This window comes from Leptodactylus fuscus, chromosome 1, assembly GCF_031893055.1.
Source record: "Leptodactylus fuscus isolate aLepFus1 chromosome 1, aLepFus1.hap2, whole genome shotgun sequence".
NCBI classification, from domain to species: domain Eukaryota; kingdom Metazoa; phylum Chordata; class Amphibia; order Anura; family Leptodactylidae; genus Leptodactylus; species Leptodactylus fuscus.
Genome location: NC_134265.1, coordinates 196,801,395 through 196,818,677, shown reverse-complemented (window position 1 = coordinate 196,818,677; position 17,283 = coordinate 196,801,395). Strand labels below are relative to the sequence as shown.

At 41.8% G+C, this 17,283-nt stretch overlaps 1 protein-coding gene across 1 annotated transcript in view; it reads left to right on the top strand.

The window, feature by feature from the left end:
• Positions 1-17,283, top strand: part of GNA11 (G protein subunit alpha 11) — a 32,178-nt gene that overhangs the window by 14,243 nt on the left and 652 nt on the right. The window contains exons 2-6 of the mRNA XM_075281641.1: positions 4,912-5,096; positions 10,878-11,032; positions 12,668-12,796; positions 15,541-15,670; positions 16,732-16,885. Of these exons, the coding sequence (XP_075137742.1) occupies positions 4,912-5,096; positions 10,878-11,032; positions 12,668-12,796; positions 15,541-15,670; positions 16,732-16,885 (753 nt within the window). The remainder of the gene's footprint in view (positions 1-4,911; positions 5,097-10,877; positions 11,033-12,667; positions 12,797-15,540; positions 15,671-16,731; positions 16,886-17,283) is intronic.

The following is a 17,283-nucleotide window of genomic DNA, read 5'->3' as shown; positions in this document are numbered from 1 at the left end:
ACTATTCGACTAAAGGAGAGTCACCAAGTCCACGAGTAGCAGGAGGAGAGTGTTTAGGAGGAGCGCTGTGCAGTTAAAGTGCACGGACCCCATTATAGTCTATGGGGTCTGTGCGCTTTAACTGCACAGCGCTTGCAGTTGCGCTGATAAAAAGTAAGCTCCCTCGTAATCGCAAGCTGCCAGCTCTCCCGACTAGCAAAGACCAGCCTGCGGCAAATCAACGCTGGTTCTGCAGCAGGCTCTTCCTTGCTAGTCAGGAGAGCTGGCAGCTTGCTGTTACGAGAGAACTGACTTTTTTGTCATAGGAATGCATTGACCAGGGTTGATTGGCCAGTGTACATCATTCGGCCAATCAACGCTGGTTCTGCTGGAGGCTTGTCTGTGAGGAGGCAGAGTCTAAGATCAGACCACAATGGAGACTGCTGTATAGCATTCGGCCAATCAATGCTGGTTCTGAATCGAATATTTGCTGCGAATAGCTAGTAGTATTCGATCGAGTACGAATATTTCGAATACCGTAATATTCGATCGAATACCTACTCGATCGAATACTATTCGCTCATCTCTACTAAGAATGCAAACTTCCAGATTTTATTTACCCTCCAAGATGTTTTATTTGGACTGCTTCCTGTATGTCCTGGTATAGCTACATCTGGAACTGCAAGTAATATTAACCCCTTCCCACCATACTTTTGTAAATTTGTTGAAAAATAACTTTGAAGACTTATGCAAATGAGACAGTTGGTGCACTGGGGCTATGGCTTCAGGTCACCACTCTTACCTCTGATCTGTTGCTGCAGCTGTATTGTAATGCTAGTGGATATCATCTATCTTCCCTATTGATAAGATAAGTTGGGTTCCAATGATCAGGTGTTTCCCAGCACACACAGCTCCTGGCACTCTTTATATGTGGGGGTTCTGTTCTACGAACTTGTTGTAGTCTTGGTAACAGTAGTTGCGGGTACAGTCCCATTCAAATTTATAAGACCCTACTGCAGTGCCCATAACTGTTGCTATGAAGAATACAACAGTGATGGGGCAAGAAAAGCTTTTTTTTTTTTTTTTTTTTTTTTTTTTTTTTTAATCCTTCTTGGCTAAAAATACTCCTCAAAAATGAGTTTGTTTGTTTTTATATCTTCTGTAAAAATCTGCCTTTTCATAATTCGATAAATAAAAATAAATGGTGCCTTGTACTCGAGGGAGGCATAATGAAACTGCCCCAATAGCCTTTTATTCCATTGACTATTCAGCATATTTTAACCCTGGATTGGGACCTTCATCAGGTAAAACAATATAAGGAAACTTTACTAAATATAAACTGTTAACAGACAGGACAAATGTAACAGGTGACCACTGTAAAAATGGTGGGAGGGGCTGAATGGGTCAAATGGGAAAACTGTCTATGAATGGAGGGCACACATGAGGTTGGATGCTATGTATATTTATGGAAGTATTAGTGTCAATATACATGTTACTTGGCTTTGCTTTGAAGGCGTTAACAGCTGAATTTGCCCTACTGGTAAGCGTAAACGGTCTCTCCCTGTAGTCAATGCTGAAGATCGGTTTTGGGTAGTTACTAGTAGACTTGCAATGCTCTTTTGTTATCTTGTGCTCTGAACTTACATATATGATGCACCGTTCATGGCCACATTGCTTTGGTTTTGACAGCGGAGGCCTTTGTGTTAGACCTCTGCCCTGCTCTATTCTTCTCTGTTATTAAACATATGCTATTGATTTCCAGCCAACATTAAGATGTGCCAGCAGTGTTTCACGCTGGTCACGTCCATTTTTCCAAATTAGGTGTCGTTTTCTGTGTTGGCATTTCTAATGCATTTTTACTGAAAGAAATCTTCTTTATATGTAGTGGGGCAAAGGTGTCAGGAAATGCACAGTATAAAAGCCAAGGTTTCTGTGTGGGTTTGTGGCAGCGGGTGTCTGTCTGTTCTGGTCCGTTGGCAAATGGGCCACTGAAATTGCGAGCAATGAATGGAGCCTGACAGACTGCATTGACTGTAATGGGGTCTGTTTGGGGTCCGTTCCTTCTAACTGAAAGTGCAGAACACAAGTCATACATAGAGCACTTTTGTCCAAACAGATGCTCTTCTGCAGATATACAGTCCTATGAAAAAGTTTGGGCACCCCTATTAATCTTAATCATTTTTTGTTCTAAATATTTTGGTGTTTGCAACAGCCATTTCAGTTTGATATATCTAATAACTGATGGACACAGTAATATTTCAGGATTGAAATGAGGTTTATTGTACTAACAGAAAATGTGCAATATGCATTAAACCAAAATTTGACCGGTGCAAAAGTATGGGCACCCTTATCATTTTATTAATTTGAATTCCCCTAACTACTTTTTACTGACTTACTGAAGCACAAAATTGGTTTTGTAACCTCAGTGAGCTTTGAACTTCATGGCCAGATGTATCCAATCATAAGAAAAGGTATTTAAGGTGGCCAATTGCAAGTTGATCTCCTATTTGAATCTCCTCTGAAGAGTGGCATCATGGGCTACTCAAAACAACTCTCAAATGATCTGAAAACAAAGATTGTTCAACATAGTTGTTCAGGGGAAGGATACAAAAAGTTGTCTCAGAGATTTAACCTGTCAGTTTCCACTGTGAGGAACATAGTAAGGAAATGGAAGACCACAGGGACAGTTCTTGTTAAGCCCAGAAGTGGCAGACCAAGAAAAATATCAGAAAGGCAGAGAAGAAGAATGGTGAGAACAGTCAAGGACAATCCACAGACCACCTCCAAAGAGCTGCAGCATCATCTTGCTGCAGATGGTGTCACTGTGCATCGGTCAACTATACAGCGCACTTTGCACAAATAGAAGCTGTATGGGAGAGTGATGAGAAAGAAGCTGTTTCTGCACGTACGCCACAAATAGAGTTGCCTGAGGTATGAAAAAGCACATTTGGACAAGGCAGCTTCATTTTGGAAACAAAAATTGAGTTGTTTGGTTATAAAAAAAAAAAAGGCGTTATGCATGGCGTCCAAAAAGAAACAGCATTCCAAGAAAAACACATGCTACCCACTGTAAAATTTGGTGGAGGTTCCATCATGCTTTGGGGCTGTGTGGCCAATGCCGGCATCGGGAATCTTGTTAAAGTTGAGAGTCGCATGGATTCCACTCAGTATCAGCAGATTCTTGAGAATAATGTTCAAGAATCAGTGACGAAGTTGAAGTTACGCCGGGGATGGATATTTCAGCAAGACAATGATCCAAAACACCGCTCCAAATCCTCAGGCATTCATGCAGAGGAACAATTACAATGTTCTGGAATGGCCATCCCAGTCCCCAGACCTGAATATCATTGAACATCTGTGGGATGATTTGAAGCGGGCTGTCCATGCTCGGCGACCATCTAACTTAACTGAACTTGAATTGTTTGTCCAAAATACCTTTATCCAGGATCCAGGAACTGATTAAAATCTACAGGAAGCGACTAGAGGCTGTTATCTTTGCAAAAGGAGGATGTACTAAATATTAATGTCACTTTTCTGTTGAGGTGCCCATACTTTTGCACCGGTCAAATTTTGGTTTAATGCATATTGCACATTTTCTGTTAGTACAATAAACCTCATTTCAATCCTGAAATATTACTGTGTCCATCCGTTATTAGATATATCAAACTGAAATGGCTGTTATAAACACCAAAATATTTAGAACTAAAAAATGATTAAGATTAATAGGGGTGCCCAAACTTTTTCATAGGACTGTATCTGTATCCTAAGGGGATGTTCCCACAATGACATTGTATTGGTTCTATTATTTAGCATTCATTAATTTCAAGGTCCAGAGTTTTGAGTTTTTGAAACACACAAGGTAGCTGAGGGAAATATCCCGTCCCATCAAGTTTTTAGGTTTAGTTTAAGCTGGACTCTGGTTTAACAAGAACGCCTCACACTCCAACTGCATCTTGCGTAATGGCATCCATTAGGACAGTGGGTCATGAACATGTCAACTAATTTTGAGCTGTTGTAGTGGTGTCTGTATGGCTGACAGAGCCGCATCAGTATGTTATTGGGGATCTAAACATGCATGCAGGTTTTGTTGCTTATCCTCTGCGGTTTTGTTGTTTAGTACTCTGCAGAAAAATACAAGCAGTTGATATGCTGCAGATTTTAAAGAGGGCGTTTCACTATCTTGACCAACCCCCAGTTCTTTGCATTCTTTATCAGGTGTCCCTCCACTGATTCTGATGCATTGTCATGGCCCCTCCATTCCTGAGGAATCAGTGCAGTTAGTTTTGGTGCCTGAAATGATACTTGGGCGCTCTACATTCAAATGGTTGTCTTGGCAGACAAAGGGCATGATTGACATAGTGCTAAAGCTTATCTATCATGCTTCGCTTGATCTGCGTGGCAAAGCTTTACTATGATGCCCAGATCAAGGACTAATGTTCTTGTATTAGCTTCTCAATTTCCATGGAAACCGACCAAACCAGCCAGTGCTGGGCCCATCTTAAAGCAGGCCTTTCAGCTTATTCCATCACTGTCACAACAGTACTTATGGTTTAAGAGCTTCCAGTTCTTTGACCAGTCTGTGTTGTTAAAATTGGTGTATGCTATATTAATGAAAGCTCATAGATTGTAAGCTCTTGCAAGTGGGGCTCATTCGTTTTGTGTGAATTATTACTCTGTGATATCTCATTTGGTTTGTATGCAACCCCTATGATTTGTAAAGTGCCGCAGAATATGTTGATACTATATAAACAAATTCAGCGCTAAACTGCTTTTGATCATGTTCTATAACGTGTATATCTAGCAATGGTTATACTATATTCATTATAGAAAACACAACTATGAGATGGAGTAAGAAAAGACATGGTCTGATCTGTCTAATTTCATTAAGATAAAGTTGTACTAGTCATTAACTAATTAATGCTTGTGTTCTAGGTACTGGAGAAAGTGGGAAAAGCACTTTTATTAAGCAGATGAGAATAATCCATGGCTCTGGCTACTCTGAAGAAGATAAAAAGGGCTTTACCAAGCTTGTGTATCAGAATATCTTTACTGCCATGCAGTCTATGATTCGTGCCATGGACACATTAAAAATCCTCTATAAGTGTGAGCAGAACAAGGTAAGACCTTTAGTATTGATCATAAAGTTGCCAATGCTCTAGATAGCACTGATTCTAAGTATTCTTCCAGCTTGAGACCGATGAGTGCTTCTACATCTATGAAATTTGTGGGTACTGGGAGAATGCAAAAGCAGGAACAAATTTTAATTTATTCAGTCTACCTGTCTACATTGTAATAGTATGATAGGTAAAGTTGCTAATAAACATACCATGCCATACTATTCGCTGTATGGCAGGTGCCACATCCATGCCGTAATACCCGCAGTCTAAGCTAACTTCCATTCATGAGTGTTAGCTCTGTAGAAGCTGTGGTCATGATTGGCTGTGCCATCTAAGAGGTTTTTAGAGTTATTAACTTTATGGCAATCACTGTGCTAGTGTCCCCAGCGAGGTGGGGATAGTGAGCCGTGCTGATCTCCCTTACGTAGCCTGATGGGTTTCTGGTTAAAGTCATCATCTTTGGTCCCTATCATGCGGCCAGGAATTTAGCCTACGCTCAATATGTACAGGCTAAATTAGAACTGTTAAATAAATAAATAATAATTAATAAGAATAAGAATAAAAATTATATAAAAAGAAATTCATATTTGGTATCACAATCAGGATGCCCCATAGCATAAAAATAAAGCATTAATTAACTTGTATGGTTAACCATAAAACCATGTAACAAAAAAAAAAACTAATCTTTCCAAAAAATGGACTAAAAAGTGATCAAAAAGATGCATGTATTCCAAAATAATGCCAATAAAAAGTACATCTTATCCCACTAAAAACAAGCCTTCAGCCAGCTCCAGAAAGAGAAATGTTTATTGTGAAAAATTACTAAAACATAAAGGAACATACATTGGGTCATCACAATTACAATGATTCCTATAGATGAACATGTTTACTTGTTAACTTGTACGTTAGTTTACAGCAAAACATTTGAAATGTTTAAAAATAAATGCCAGAATTGATGTTTATTTATATACCCAACCCTGCAAGAAGGAGTCAATAAAGCTTAGTGAAGTTATAAGCGCTCCAAAATTGTATAATTAAAAAAAATGCATCTCATCCAGCCAAAGGTGAAAACATGTGGCTAAAGTATAGCTTGCACAATCTGACAGTAATCTCTTCCCCCCCCCCCCCCCCCGACATGACATCCAAAGCCAAAAAAATTGCAATCTAGAAGAGCCATATAACACTTCTTCACTTCTGTGTGCCCAAACAGCAGTTTATACTGTTGTACCTAGGATAACCCACTTAATGCCATATGTGGGTATAAATGTATAATATGTGGTGGCTGTTGGCACACAGATCTAGACTTTTTGTTTCAAAAGTATTCGTTTTATAACAGTATAAAGTACAACATACAGGTTATGAAATGATAGTGGTAAAAGGCAGTTGTTAACTTAAAATGTACACAGTATAAAACAGAAGTATGACAAGAAGTACCTGAACAGTAGGGGGGAGGGGAGGGGTATAACTCTTGCATCAGAAATATATTAAAGTTGGAGATAGTATGAGAGGCCTGGGGCATTGGACTTGTCGATCCAAGAGGACCAGACCTTGTCAAAGTGTGGGAGGGTCTCAGATATTGTGGCATTTTCTCAAAGAGCATGACTTTTTAAATTTTTTTTTTTTTTTCCTTAAATGTAGATTGTGAGCCCCATATAGGGATCACAATGTACATTTTATTTTTATCTTTCCTATCAGTATGTCTTTGTAGAATGGGAGGAAATCCACACAATCACAGGGAGATCATAGAAACTCCTTGCAGATGTTGTTCCTGGTGGGATTTGAACCTAGAACTCCAGTGCTGCAAGGCTGTAATGCTAACCACTGAGCCACTGTGTTGCCCCTCACAGAGCATGAATTTGTCTACACGGTCAATGACCTCCGACAGAGAAACGTTTAGTTTCTTCCTGTTGGAGATATGGATTTTTTCTGACAGCAGTATAAATTGAAACAATTTGTATTGTGCATATAGGAAAGCAGGCAGCTTATGTCCGAGCAGTATACAGTGTTATTCACAGTCCTAGGAGAATCTGAGCTAGCTTATGCATGGACGTCCAAGAGTGACGGGCTATAGGGCAGGTCCCCCAGATGTGAAGAGTATCACCCATAGCGGAAAAGACTCGAAAACAGCAGAGACTGTAAAGTTAAAACCATGTAATCTAGTGGGGACCAAATACTGTACATTGTATGAAAGATCTTGAGGGAAGTTTCTAGAAGGATAACCTGCCAGATGCTCTTACTAATCAAGGTGCGGCAATCAAACCATTGGGTTGAAGTAAGTGAGGTCTCCAAGTCCCGCTCTCTGGACTACCTAAAGTCCAAGTTGAAATGTGGGGGAGGGGGGCCTTGGGAGCACGTAATACTGTGTGGGTGCCAAGCATGTGATACTGTTGTTTACATGCGGGGTGCTGCTCTGCTCACTCACCATATTCTTGATAACCGCGGTTGCGGGTACTAAAGCTGTAAAAACTCTTTACAAATATGAGATATCGCTGCAGTACCCATAACCGCCACTATCAAGAATTTGCTCTAGGAGAGGTGTAGGGGGCCTGGCACAAAAGTAGAAAAAGCCACTGGATTAAACATGTAATAAGTGTGGTGAGAGAATGGATTTAAATTTTTATTTTTTTTTTTCTCTAAAGCAATACCAACCCTGCAAGCTGCTACACAACCCAAACCACCTATGCAAATGGAGAGCCCAGATCGCATCCCCTAAATGAATGCACATACCAGACTCCCTGAATGAAGGCAGACCCTACACCCCCTAAGCTAAAAGGCGGCCTGGAGACAACCCCTAAGGCCCCGCTCACACGGGGATTCTGCGGTGCATATTCCGTTGCGGCTTTCTGCTCCGGATTAAACCCAAATGAATTGGCCTAGTTTGGAGGGTACTGTCGCAAGGTGGACGCTGCGGCTGAATCAGCCGCAGAATCTGCCTAAAGAAAGGGCAGCTCGCTTCTTTTTTCCGTGAGCGCTTATTGGTCTACATAGACTGCTATTGTAAGGGGGCGGATTATGATGTGGATTCAGCGCCAAAATCCGCCCCCTCTTGCCCTGTGTGAACGGGACCTAAGAAATGCTGACCCTAGACCAGATCCCCTAAATAAACCCAACCTCCTAAGGTAAAATAAAGCACAGACTAGACCCCCTCCTTGTATACAGATCCCCTAAATATGTCAATGTATTTTTTTTAATAGAGGGAGAAGCCATCTGCCCAAGGGCCTTCCCATTCTTGTGGGCAGCAGTTGCTGAATCTAATTCCTTCTTAGTAATAGTGGCGATTAAGGAGGTAACTTGGGCAGATGTTACAGTAGGGAGGGAGAGTGATTAGAGAAAGGAGGGGATCGCTAAAGGGTCAGTGGAGGCTGGAGCTGAGTATAGAGTCTAATAGAGCTGGTGGAAACGTGACTAGATAGTATTTGTGTTAGACGCAAGTCTGCCACCAGAGTCCCGCATCTGATATAGAATTCAGTCTCTGCCAAGCTCTCAGTTTAGAGGCTAATAGTCTATCAGGTTTACTTGCAAGTTTCTAAAAAATATTTTGAATCCAGTGAAGGGCTTTTTCTGTTCTGTGCATGAAGGTGGAGTCTAATTGGAGATTGACATCCCTGATACTTGTATCCAAATAGCGGGAGGAGTGGAGTTGGTTAGCTGTTTCCAGACCCAACAGTTTGTGTTCTAAATCTAACTGCACTTTAGTGGTTTCAATTTGGTGGGGGACAGAATTCCTGACCAGGGCGGCTACTCCCCTGCTCTCGGACTGATTAGGAGCATGACCGATAAGGGTGTAGCAGCAGTGGAAAAATTTAGGGAGCAAGGTTGGGGTGAAGTGGGATTCTTGAATGCAGAGAATGTTGCAGGTTCTCATATTGAAGAAAGAGTTCACAACGTTGTTTCCCACACCTTATGGAAAACAATCTTACACATAGAGCTTGGTAGTATGTGGAGTAATTTGTGGAAGACTAACCAGGTCAAAAAAATTACATGGGGCAAAGGCACAAAATGGTAATAGGGCACGATAAAACATGAACAGAACGGAGTTCACACTGAGGAGGATTGGTGTGCGACATACTCTATAACGCACAAGGCGTAAGGGGAACATGGGAACATTAAGAAGAATGTAAAGTACCATGGACTAAAAGAAAGCGGAATTAAGGCTTCCAAGAACTACCTGATAAAACTAGAATGAAAGAACAAAAACCCCAGCATAGAAACTTATAGAAAACTCTGTTAGGGCTCGTTCACATCTGCGCCCGGTCTCCGTTCATGCAGGTTTCCATTTCCTGCACAAAACAGAGCAGGTGACGGAAAGCTGCAGGACTCTTTCATACCCTTTCATTTGAATGGGTTTGAAAGGAGTACGGCCTTGAGCGCTGGTGAGCGTTTTATGCTCTCCGCCGCGAAACCAGTTTTTTTTTTTTTAAACTGGACACAGTCGGACATGAAACGCTCACCGGCGCTCACAGCTGGACCCGGTCTGACAGCTTTTTGTCTTCTGCATGCAGAAGACGGAAAGCTCAGAACGGAGTCCGAGCGCTGGTGTGAACCTAGCGTTACAATCTGCACCCCTGCAGGAATTTATCCAGGCATTTGTTTTGCAAATATATTAAATATTTTTAATTTATTATGCTAAATATATATGAGACTGTGACAGTGAGGATGCAACTTTAGCTAGATTACTTGGGAGAGTGTAATGTAGGCTCTTCAGTCAGCAATATTGGGTTCGGTGCTTTACTGACCCATTAGACAGTCTGTTCAGGAGTTATGTGTGGTGATATATATTGCAGAGTGTGAACTGACTGTGTTAGGCCTGGTTCACATCAGCGGTCGGGTTTCCGTTTGGACACAAATGCTCTTTCTCCAGTGCTACCCCATTCTGAATTTTATTTTATTTTTTGCAGCTTCCCAGTACATTGTACAGAACATTAAATGGTACCTTTACAAAGTACAATTTGTCCCACAAACATTAAGCCATCATATGGCTCTATCAATGGAAAAATAAGAAATTTATGGGGTTTGGAAGGTGGGAGTCAAAAACTAAAATTGTCAAAAAGCATGAAGGGGTTAACAGTAACAGCTACCTGTCAATGTAGCCTTGCAGCTGTTGATAAACTACAATTCCCATGTTATTTATGTTGTTAAATATTTTACCACATTTTTTTGCTTCAAATATTTTTTCTTTCACCCTATTTTCCTACTCTAAAACCTAGGTGCGTCTTCTGGCCCAGTGCATCCAATAGTCTGAAAAATACGGTATACACTGCTAGAACGCTGACAACGCACTGTCAGCTTTCCAAAGGTGCACATGGGTGCAGGAGATATTTGTGCCCTTAGTAGAGACAGGGAAAGAGAGAAAATAACCAACCAGGATAATCAAAGTCATCAAATATATAAAATGATGATGATTATGAGGATTTATTTTATTTATATTCTTATTTATTATTTTATCACCTTTCCTGGGCTCTGGTGTGTGTCTCTCTCACGCGCACTCTCACTCTCCGATGCTGAAAAGGCCTGCCTAGAAAAGCCGGGTGTCCACCTGGAGATTCTGTTCCCCATTCCGCTTGCGGTTTTCTCTCTGCAATTTTTGCTCTGTCCAGACAGAAACCCAACGGACCCCACTGTTCTACCCTCAGACACCCCTTTTTATCAGTTACATAAAGCTATGCTCCTATTATCCTGTGAACAGAGTACTTGTATGAATATACAGTTCATTGTCCTGAGTCCTTGCTTATTGACCTCTCCTACACACATTTTTTTTTTTTCTTTTTCCTCTCTCCCCAGGCCAACGCGCTACTTGTTCGAGACGTGGATGTGGAACGGGTCTGCACTTTTGAACAGCCATATATCACTGCAATCAAAAACCTGTGGAACGACCCAGGTATCCAGGAATGCTATGACCGACGACGGGAATACCAGCTGTCAGACTCAGCCAAATAGTATGTTCTCGTAGGATTTTTCCTTGTAATAATGTTTGATCTGAGTTTCCTTACTGTAATATCTGTTACATGAGGTGGGTTCACATCTGCATTGGAGAGTCCACCGCAGATTCCACCTTAAATCAGCAAAGAGGAAAGTCCTGCACAAAGGACTTTTTCTCTTCGCTAGTTTCAGAATAAAACCTTGCAGAACTCGGCAGACCCCATTATAGTCTATGGCGTCTGCTGGTAATAGTGTTCTGGTGTTTTGTTTTTTTTCAAAGCGTATGGACTCCTAATGTGAGCCCAGAGAGACCAACGCTTGTGTGATCCTAATGTAAATAAAGTTTATGTATTGCAAACTATAAAATTCATATGGTGAGTAAACATGTATGTTTAAACTCTCATAAGTATATGCAGTCTAGCTGAGAACACCCCTTCTGACAGTAGTGTCCTTAGTGCTATACTGTCAGAGGGGGTTCCTTACTTCCCAGCCATGACACGGAGCAGTAAGGAATGTCCACCCCCCTCCTAGTACTAGTCTATGGGTGAGTACTGTCAGGAAGCGGGGGCGTTCCTCACCGCTCAGTGTCATGGCTGGGCGGTAAGGAACGCCCCCTGTGACAGTACAGAGCTATGAACAGTCTGTCAGGAGGGGTGTTCTCAGCTAGACTGTCAGGAACACCCTTCTGATACTGAAGAGGTATCAATAACTGCACCGATATCTCTTCCCCAGGGGCACATAACGAGAAAGCCGACAGTGCGCTGAATTCATCGCACTGTCGGCTTTCTAGTGGTATATAAAACCGCATATGCCTGAGGAAATGAAAGATCCTCTTTAAAAAGAACATGAAGGGATGACTTGCTTGGACTTTGTATTTTTCTCTGTGTTTTTAAGCATTTTCAGTGACAGTCTCCCAATCACTTTGCTGAATATATAGGATATACAGACTTTTTGTATGACTAGTCAGGTTGACAGTGTATTTGCCTGTTTGATGCATCCTCCATACACATTACAGTAGCTAACTCTCCGATATTTAGTGGGTACCTCCTGACTTCTCCCAATGACAGATTTTGGAAGAGAATCATGATCAGGCTTTTGGTTCTGGGTAGGTAAGCCAATAGCTCTCACTCTCCTGAGCATGTTTATAGGCGAGATGGCTGTCAGCTGAAACCTATCCTATGTGTATGGTTAGATTTACATAAATAGTCAATTGCTTAAATGGTCTCTGTAATACTTTTCTTTCCTGCAAAACTGCAGGAAATATAATAATTTGCCATGCAGTCTCCTTGTTAACGGGCTACAATCGGGAATTTGGCAGCAGAATCGTATGTGATCTGCTGATTGCCAGGACTTTCTCAAAAGAGAGCCCCTTCTAACTGAATCTCCATTTATCTCAGCAATTGTAGTTTTGCAAGCATACCAACAATTTAGTTCAATCTGTTTAACCCCTAATCTGGTGATCTAGGTAAAGCCATCGTCATTGCAATAGACAAAACCTGAAGGGAGTCTGCTGCCACCACCATTCTTTGTTTACATGCTTTTGTAGGGGCACAAGTTGCCAAGCACCTGCTGATTTGTTTGTTTTTGCTTTGTTTTTGTTTTTTTTGTTTTTTTTTCATTTGCTAAAATCTAAAATTTGTTTGTTCTTCCAGTTACTTGACAGACGTGGATCGCATTTCCAAGCCAGGCTACCTGCCCACCCAGCAAGATGTTCTGAGAGTTAGAGTGCCAACAACTGGTATCATTGAATACCCTTTTGACTTGGAAAACATTATTTTTAGGTGAAAGCAATGTTGCCTATTTGTCGTTCTGGTTTTGTTTTGTATTTTAAAAGGCGATTTCCCGAAAATCGGAATGCACTTTTGATTTGTACAGGATGTCAGAAAGCAGAAACATTATAATTATACCGTCTTGTAAGCCTGCCTGGCCTGCACATGGTTTTCCGGCCAGCGATGTGAAATTCGTTGATATTAGCTGATCATAACAGCTAGTTGGAGAACGTGCCTATAAGGGATCAGTGGCCTATCTAAGATGAATTATTGAACATATTTGTTATACAGCCTTGCGTAAAGTAAATTTTCTACTCTGATCTCAGAATGGCCCTTTGTGTGTAAAGTTGAAACTTGAGTTTAATTCACAGTTAAAATGATTTGTATTAGCTTTTCTAGCTGGAACATGGTCCTCAATAGCACACTGTCTTCATTGTTGGGGTCCATCAAGGGCCCCAAACAAAGGAGAGGCGGACCACTAAAACAGGGGCTGCACACAGAGCCAGGTGAACCCTGTTAACTATAATGGGATCTGACAGGTTTCCATAGTTTTCAAACCAAAACTGGTGGAGAAAATAAAAAAGTCCTCCATGCAGGACTTTTCCTCGGCCAATTTTCAGAGGACTCTGGCACAGATGTGAACGCAGCCTGAGGGGGCATTCACACAATGTAACGCAGCACTGATTCTTGCACGGTAACTCGCGTAAGAATCAGCGCTGCACAACAGAATCCCATTGACTTCAATAGGTTCCGTTTAACGCACATAACACATTGAAATCAATGGGAGTTTTTTTTTTTTTTTTTTATGTGTTATGCGCGTTAAATGGAACCCATTAAAGTCCATGGGATTCTGTTTTGCAGCGCTGATTCTTACGCGAGTTATGGTGCAAGAATCAGTGCCGCGTTACATTGTGTGAATGCCCTCTGATAGTATGAACCCATCTCCCACAACAATGTCTAACCCAATAGACATTACCAAGTATTTTTTAATTTTGACTTGTTGCTCTAGGTTTTCAGTTATTAGTAACGTTACAGCTATAAAAACACATCTGGTCTGCAGTGGGTAACCTTTTTCATGAATGAAGAAAACCTAACATACTAATAAAATCGAACTGTTATTTAAGCAAAAATTTAGCTTTTTAAAAGAAAGTCTTAAGCAATAAGGTTTTATTTTTATTTCCATTATTATTCCAGTGACTATAAAATACCCTTTTAATTTGGTATGTGTTCAGTGAATGTTTCCTGGTCTAGTTTTCTACAGTTTTGACCTTGGCAGTATCTATTGGCTTTTTGTCCGCTTTCAGTCTTCTGTTAGTATTTGCTGTAGTTCTCATAAATGACCGAAACTGGAGCTGTGCCTGTTAGAAGTTTCTGAGCTTGCTGAGTGTAGTGTTTTTGTACAAGCTGACTAAAGCCTACCTCTCCCATGTCACCTCCTCCCAAGCTGGTCCAGGAAGTTCAGATCTACTGCTGTTTGCAGACATGTTGTACTGAAGCTGTAGTGTAGAATTGACCTACAGATAACAGGTTTTCAGCAAATAAATGTCATTCTTTGTCTAAAATTAAAGAGGACCTTTCATGGTTTGGGGCACAGGCAGTTCTATATACTGCTGGAAAGCTGACAGTGCGCTGAATTCAGCGCACTATCGGCTTTCTCGATCTGTGCCCCGGGTAAAGCGCTAACGGTCCTGGTACCGTAGCGCTTTACAGTCAGAAGGGTGTTTCTGACAGTCAGGGACGCCCTTCTGCCCAGCAGTGCCTATCACGCTGTACAGTGTGTGTGTGTGGGGGGGGGACCGCCTCCCCCCTCTGCTCACAGTACTCGTCCGAGTGTTATCAGGAGAGGGAGGGGGGAGTTCCTCCGTGCTCCACAGTACAGTGCGATAGGCGCTGCTGTGGAGAAGGGCGTCCCTGGCTAAGTGTCAGAAATGCCCTTCTGACTGTAAAGCGCTACGGTACTGGGACCGATAGCGCTTTACCCGGGGCACAGATCGAGAAAGCCGATAGTGCGCTGAATTCAGCGCACTGTCAGCTTTCCAGCAGTATATGGAACTGCCTGTGCCCAATCTGATGAAAGGTCCTCTTCAAGCTTTCTGTATCAAATGTGCAGTTCTTCAATAGAAACCTTTTATAGTTTACTTCCATTAGGTGAGCATGTGATAGTCACAAAGATGCATGTCTAGTTTCAGGTAAAGTTATTGATTTCAGAAATCTTTCAGTCCTTACTACATGCAAAAAAAGGTTCCTGTACTGTCCTGTATCGGCTATATGATGTGCATGGAAAATCCACACTTAAAACCAGGAATGTGTGAATGTCGTGGGGCATTCCAGCCTGAAGCATTTATCTCCTATCACTCACCTGAAGGTCTTGAGATCAAGGCTAGAAGTCTGCTTGAATGGAATGGTGATCCCTTGTGTTCCCTGCCGCTCTGTTCAGTTTGACACTGGCAGAAATGGCCAAGCTCTGTACTTTTGCCATCTGCTCCACAGTTTCCTAAACTATGACATGCTTTGCACTGTACTACCATCCCACTAATTCTCCTCCTAGCCATAGTCCTGCAGGTTGGAGAAACTGGATCCTCTATTCTGGCCATGTTGAACCTCCACTTTTATTTTTGCAAGCTACCTGATAACCATGATATCTAGAAGTTAATGTAGCACTAATGATATTATTCTCAGTTTAACGCATCTAGTATAAATGGAAGTGCTTTCTTTAGACTGGTTTTTACTCATTATTTTTCTCCTTTTAATTAAAGAATGGTGGATGTAGGAGGGCAGAGATCAGAGAGAAGGAAATGGATACATTGCTTTGAGAATGTCACATCCATCATGTTCCTTGTAGCTCTGAGTGAATATGACCAAGTTCTTGTGGAGTCTGATAATGAGGTATGTATTGCTATACATTTCCCCTCTCTAAAAATTTGAACAAAAATGTATATAAATGGAAAATTCTGTTCCTATTTTATAAATATATACAGCTCCCATTAAATTGAAAGGGAGACTGTCACCAGATTTGGGGACACTATGGCAAAGGGTGTTGTTCTGCGCCGATATTTCATGGCTTCAGGTCTCTAAAGTTCATAAGAATATGGGAGGCTCCTTTTAGGCTGCTTGCAGACAATAGAGCACAGGCTGCACATGGGTGATGTCGCCTGTGCACGGGCCGTGCTTCTGACGCTCCTTCCATTAAATGAATAGGAACCATGGAAGCACAGGCCGCAAAATAGGACAAGTCCTATATGATGTGGCCCAGATTGTTGGCCTGCACACGGGACTGTGAAAATTATGGTCGTAAGTACGGGCCCATAGAGAGGAATGGCTCAGTGTGCTAACTGTGAAATACACGGATAGCACACTGACCCACAGCACTTCTCTGTGGGGCCTTAGGCTGCATTATGACAAGCGATCACACAATAATGCTGTTAAACCAAGGTATTTATGCCATATCCTGAGGCTATAGCCATAAATGTTGAGCGGGAGTACCCACTTGAAATCAAAGACGTAGGCTGGGTTCACACTGTTGCTGCTGTCCGTCCTGGGGTTTCCATTGTAACCCTGGGAAAACCGAACAGGGGACGACTTACCGGTGGTCAGCTTTGAAACGCATTAATTTCTGACCACCGACAAGCCATCTCAGGTCCAGTTTCCCTGGGGTTTATGATGGAAACCCCAGGGCGGACAGCGGCTGTAGTGGGAACCCAGCCTTATGCAGTGAGTTCCTGAAAGATCTAGCTGCCTGTAATGGCTGCTTTATCATTTAGTTCTATGGCTGTGTAAAAAGAAGGGAGTGAGTTGTTTTTTTGTTTTTTTTTTTGTCGTCTCCATATTATGAAATTATGGGATTTAGGTCTTATTTGCATTAGAAAAAAGAAAATGAAAGGGTGGGTACACTTTGTCCTTTGGCTTCCTGACAGTTCATGTTAATTGATCTTTATTACTTTGAATAGAATCGGATGGAGGAGAGTAAGGCTCTTTTTAGAACCATAATTACATATCCATGGTTCCAGAATTCCTCGGTCATCCTTTTTCTAAACAAGAAGGACCTTCTTGAAGATAAGATCATGTACTCACACCTTGTAGATTATTTTCCTGAGTTTGATGGTAAGTACAGTGCAGCATTCACAGTCTCTCTCGCTCTCGCTCTCTCTCTCTCTCGCTCGCTCTCTCTCGTCCGCTTACGGCAAGAGACACCCATTGAAGTCAATGAGATGCTTTTTTTCCGTGCGGATTCTGACATGGGTTTCACATCACAATCCGTGTGCATGAGCCCTAAAAGTGTGCATATTCTCAGGTTACTTCATGGTCTGCAAGTGTTTCACAGCTCACAGACTGTACCTAGAAAACTGTTACATAAAGGACAAAGACAATCTCCAACCTACACCTTCCTTTGCTAGTGTGGCTGCTATAAAATTCCATCTGTCAGTGCTGTAAATTCCAGCTCAGGCAAAAGATTTACACCCCCACCCCCCCCCCCCCCCCAAAAGAAAAAAAGGAATCCT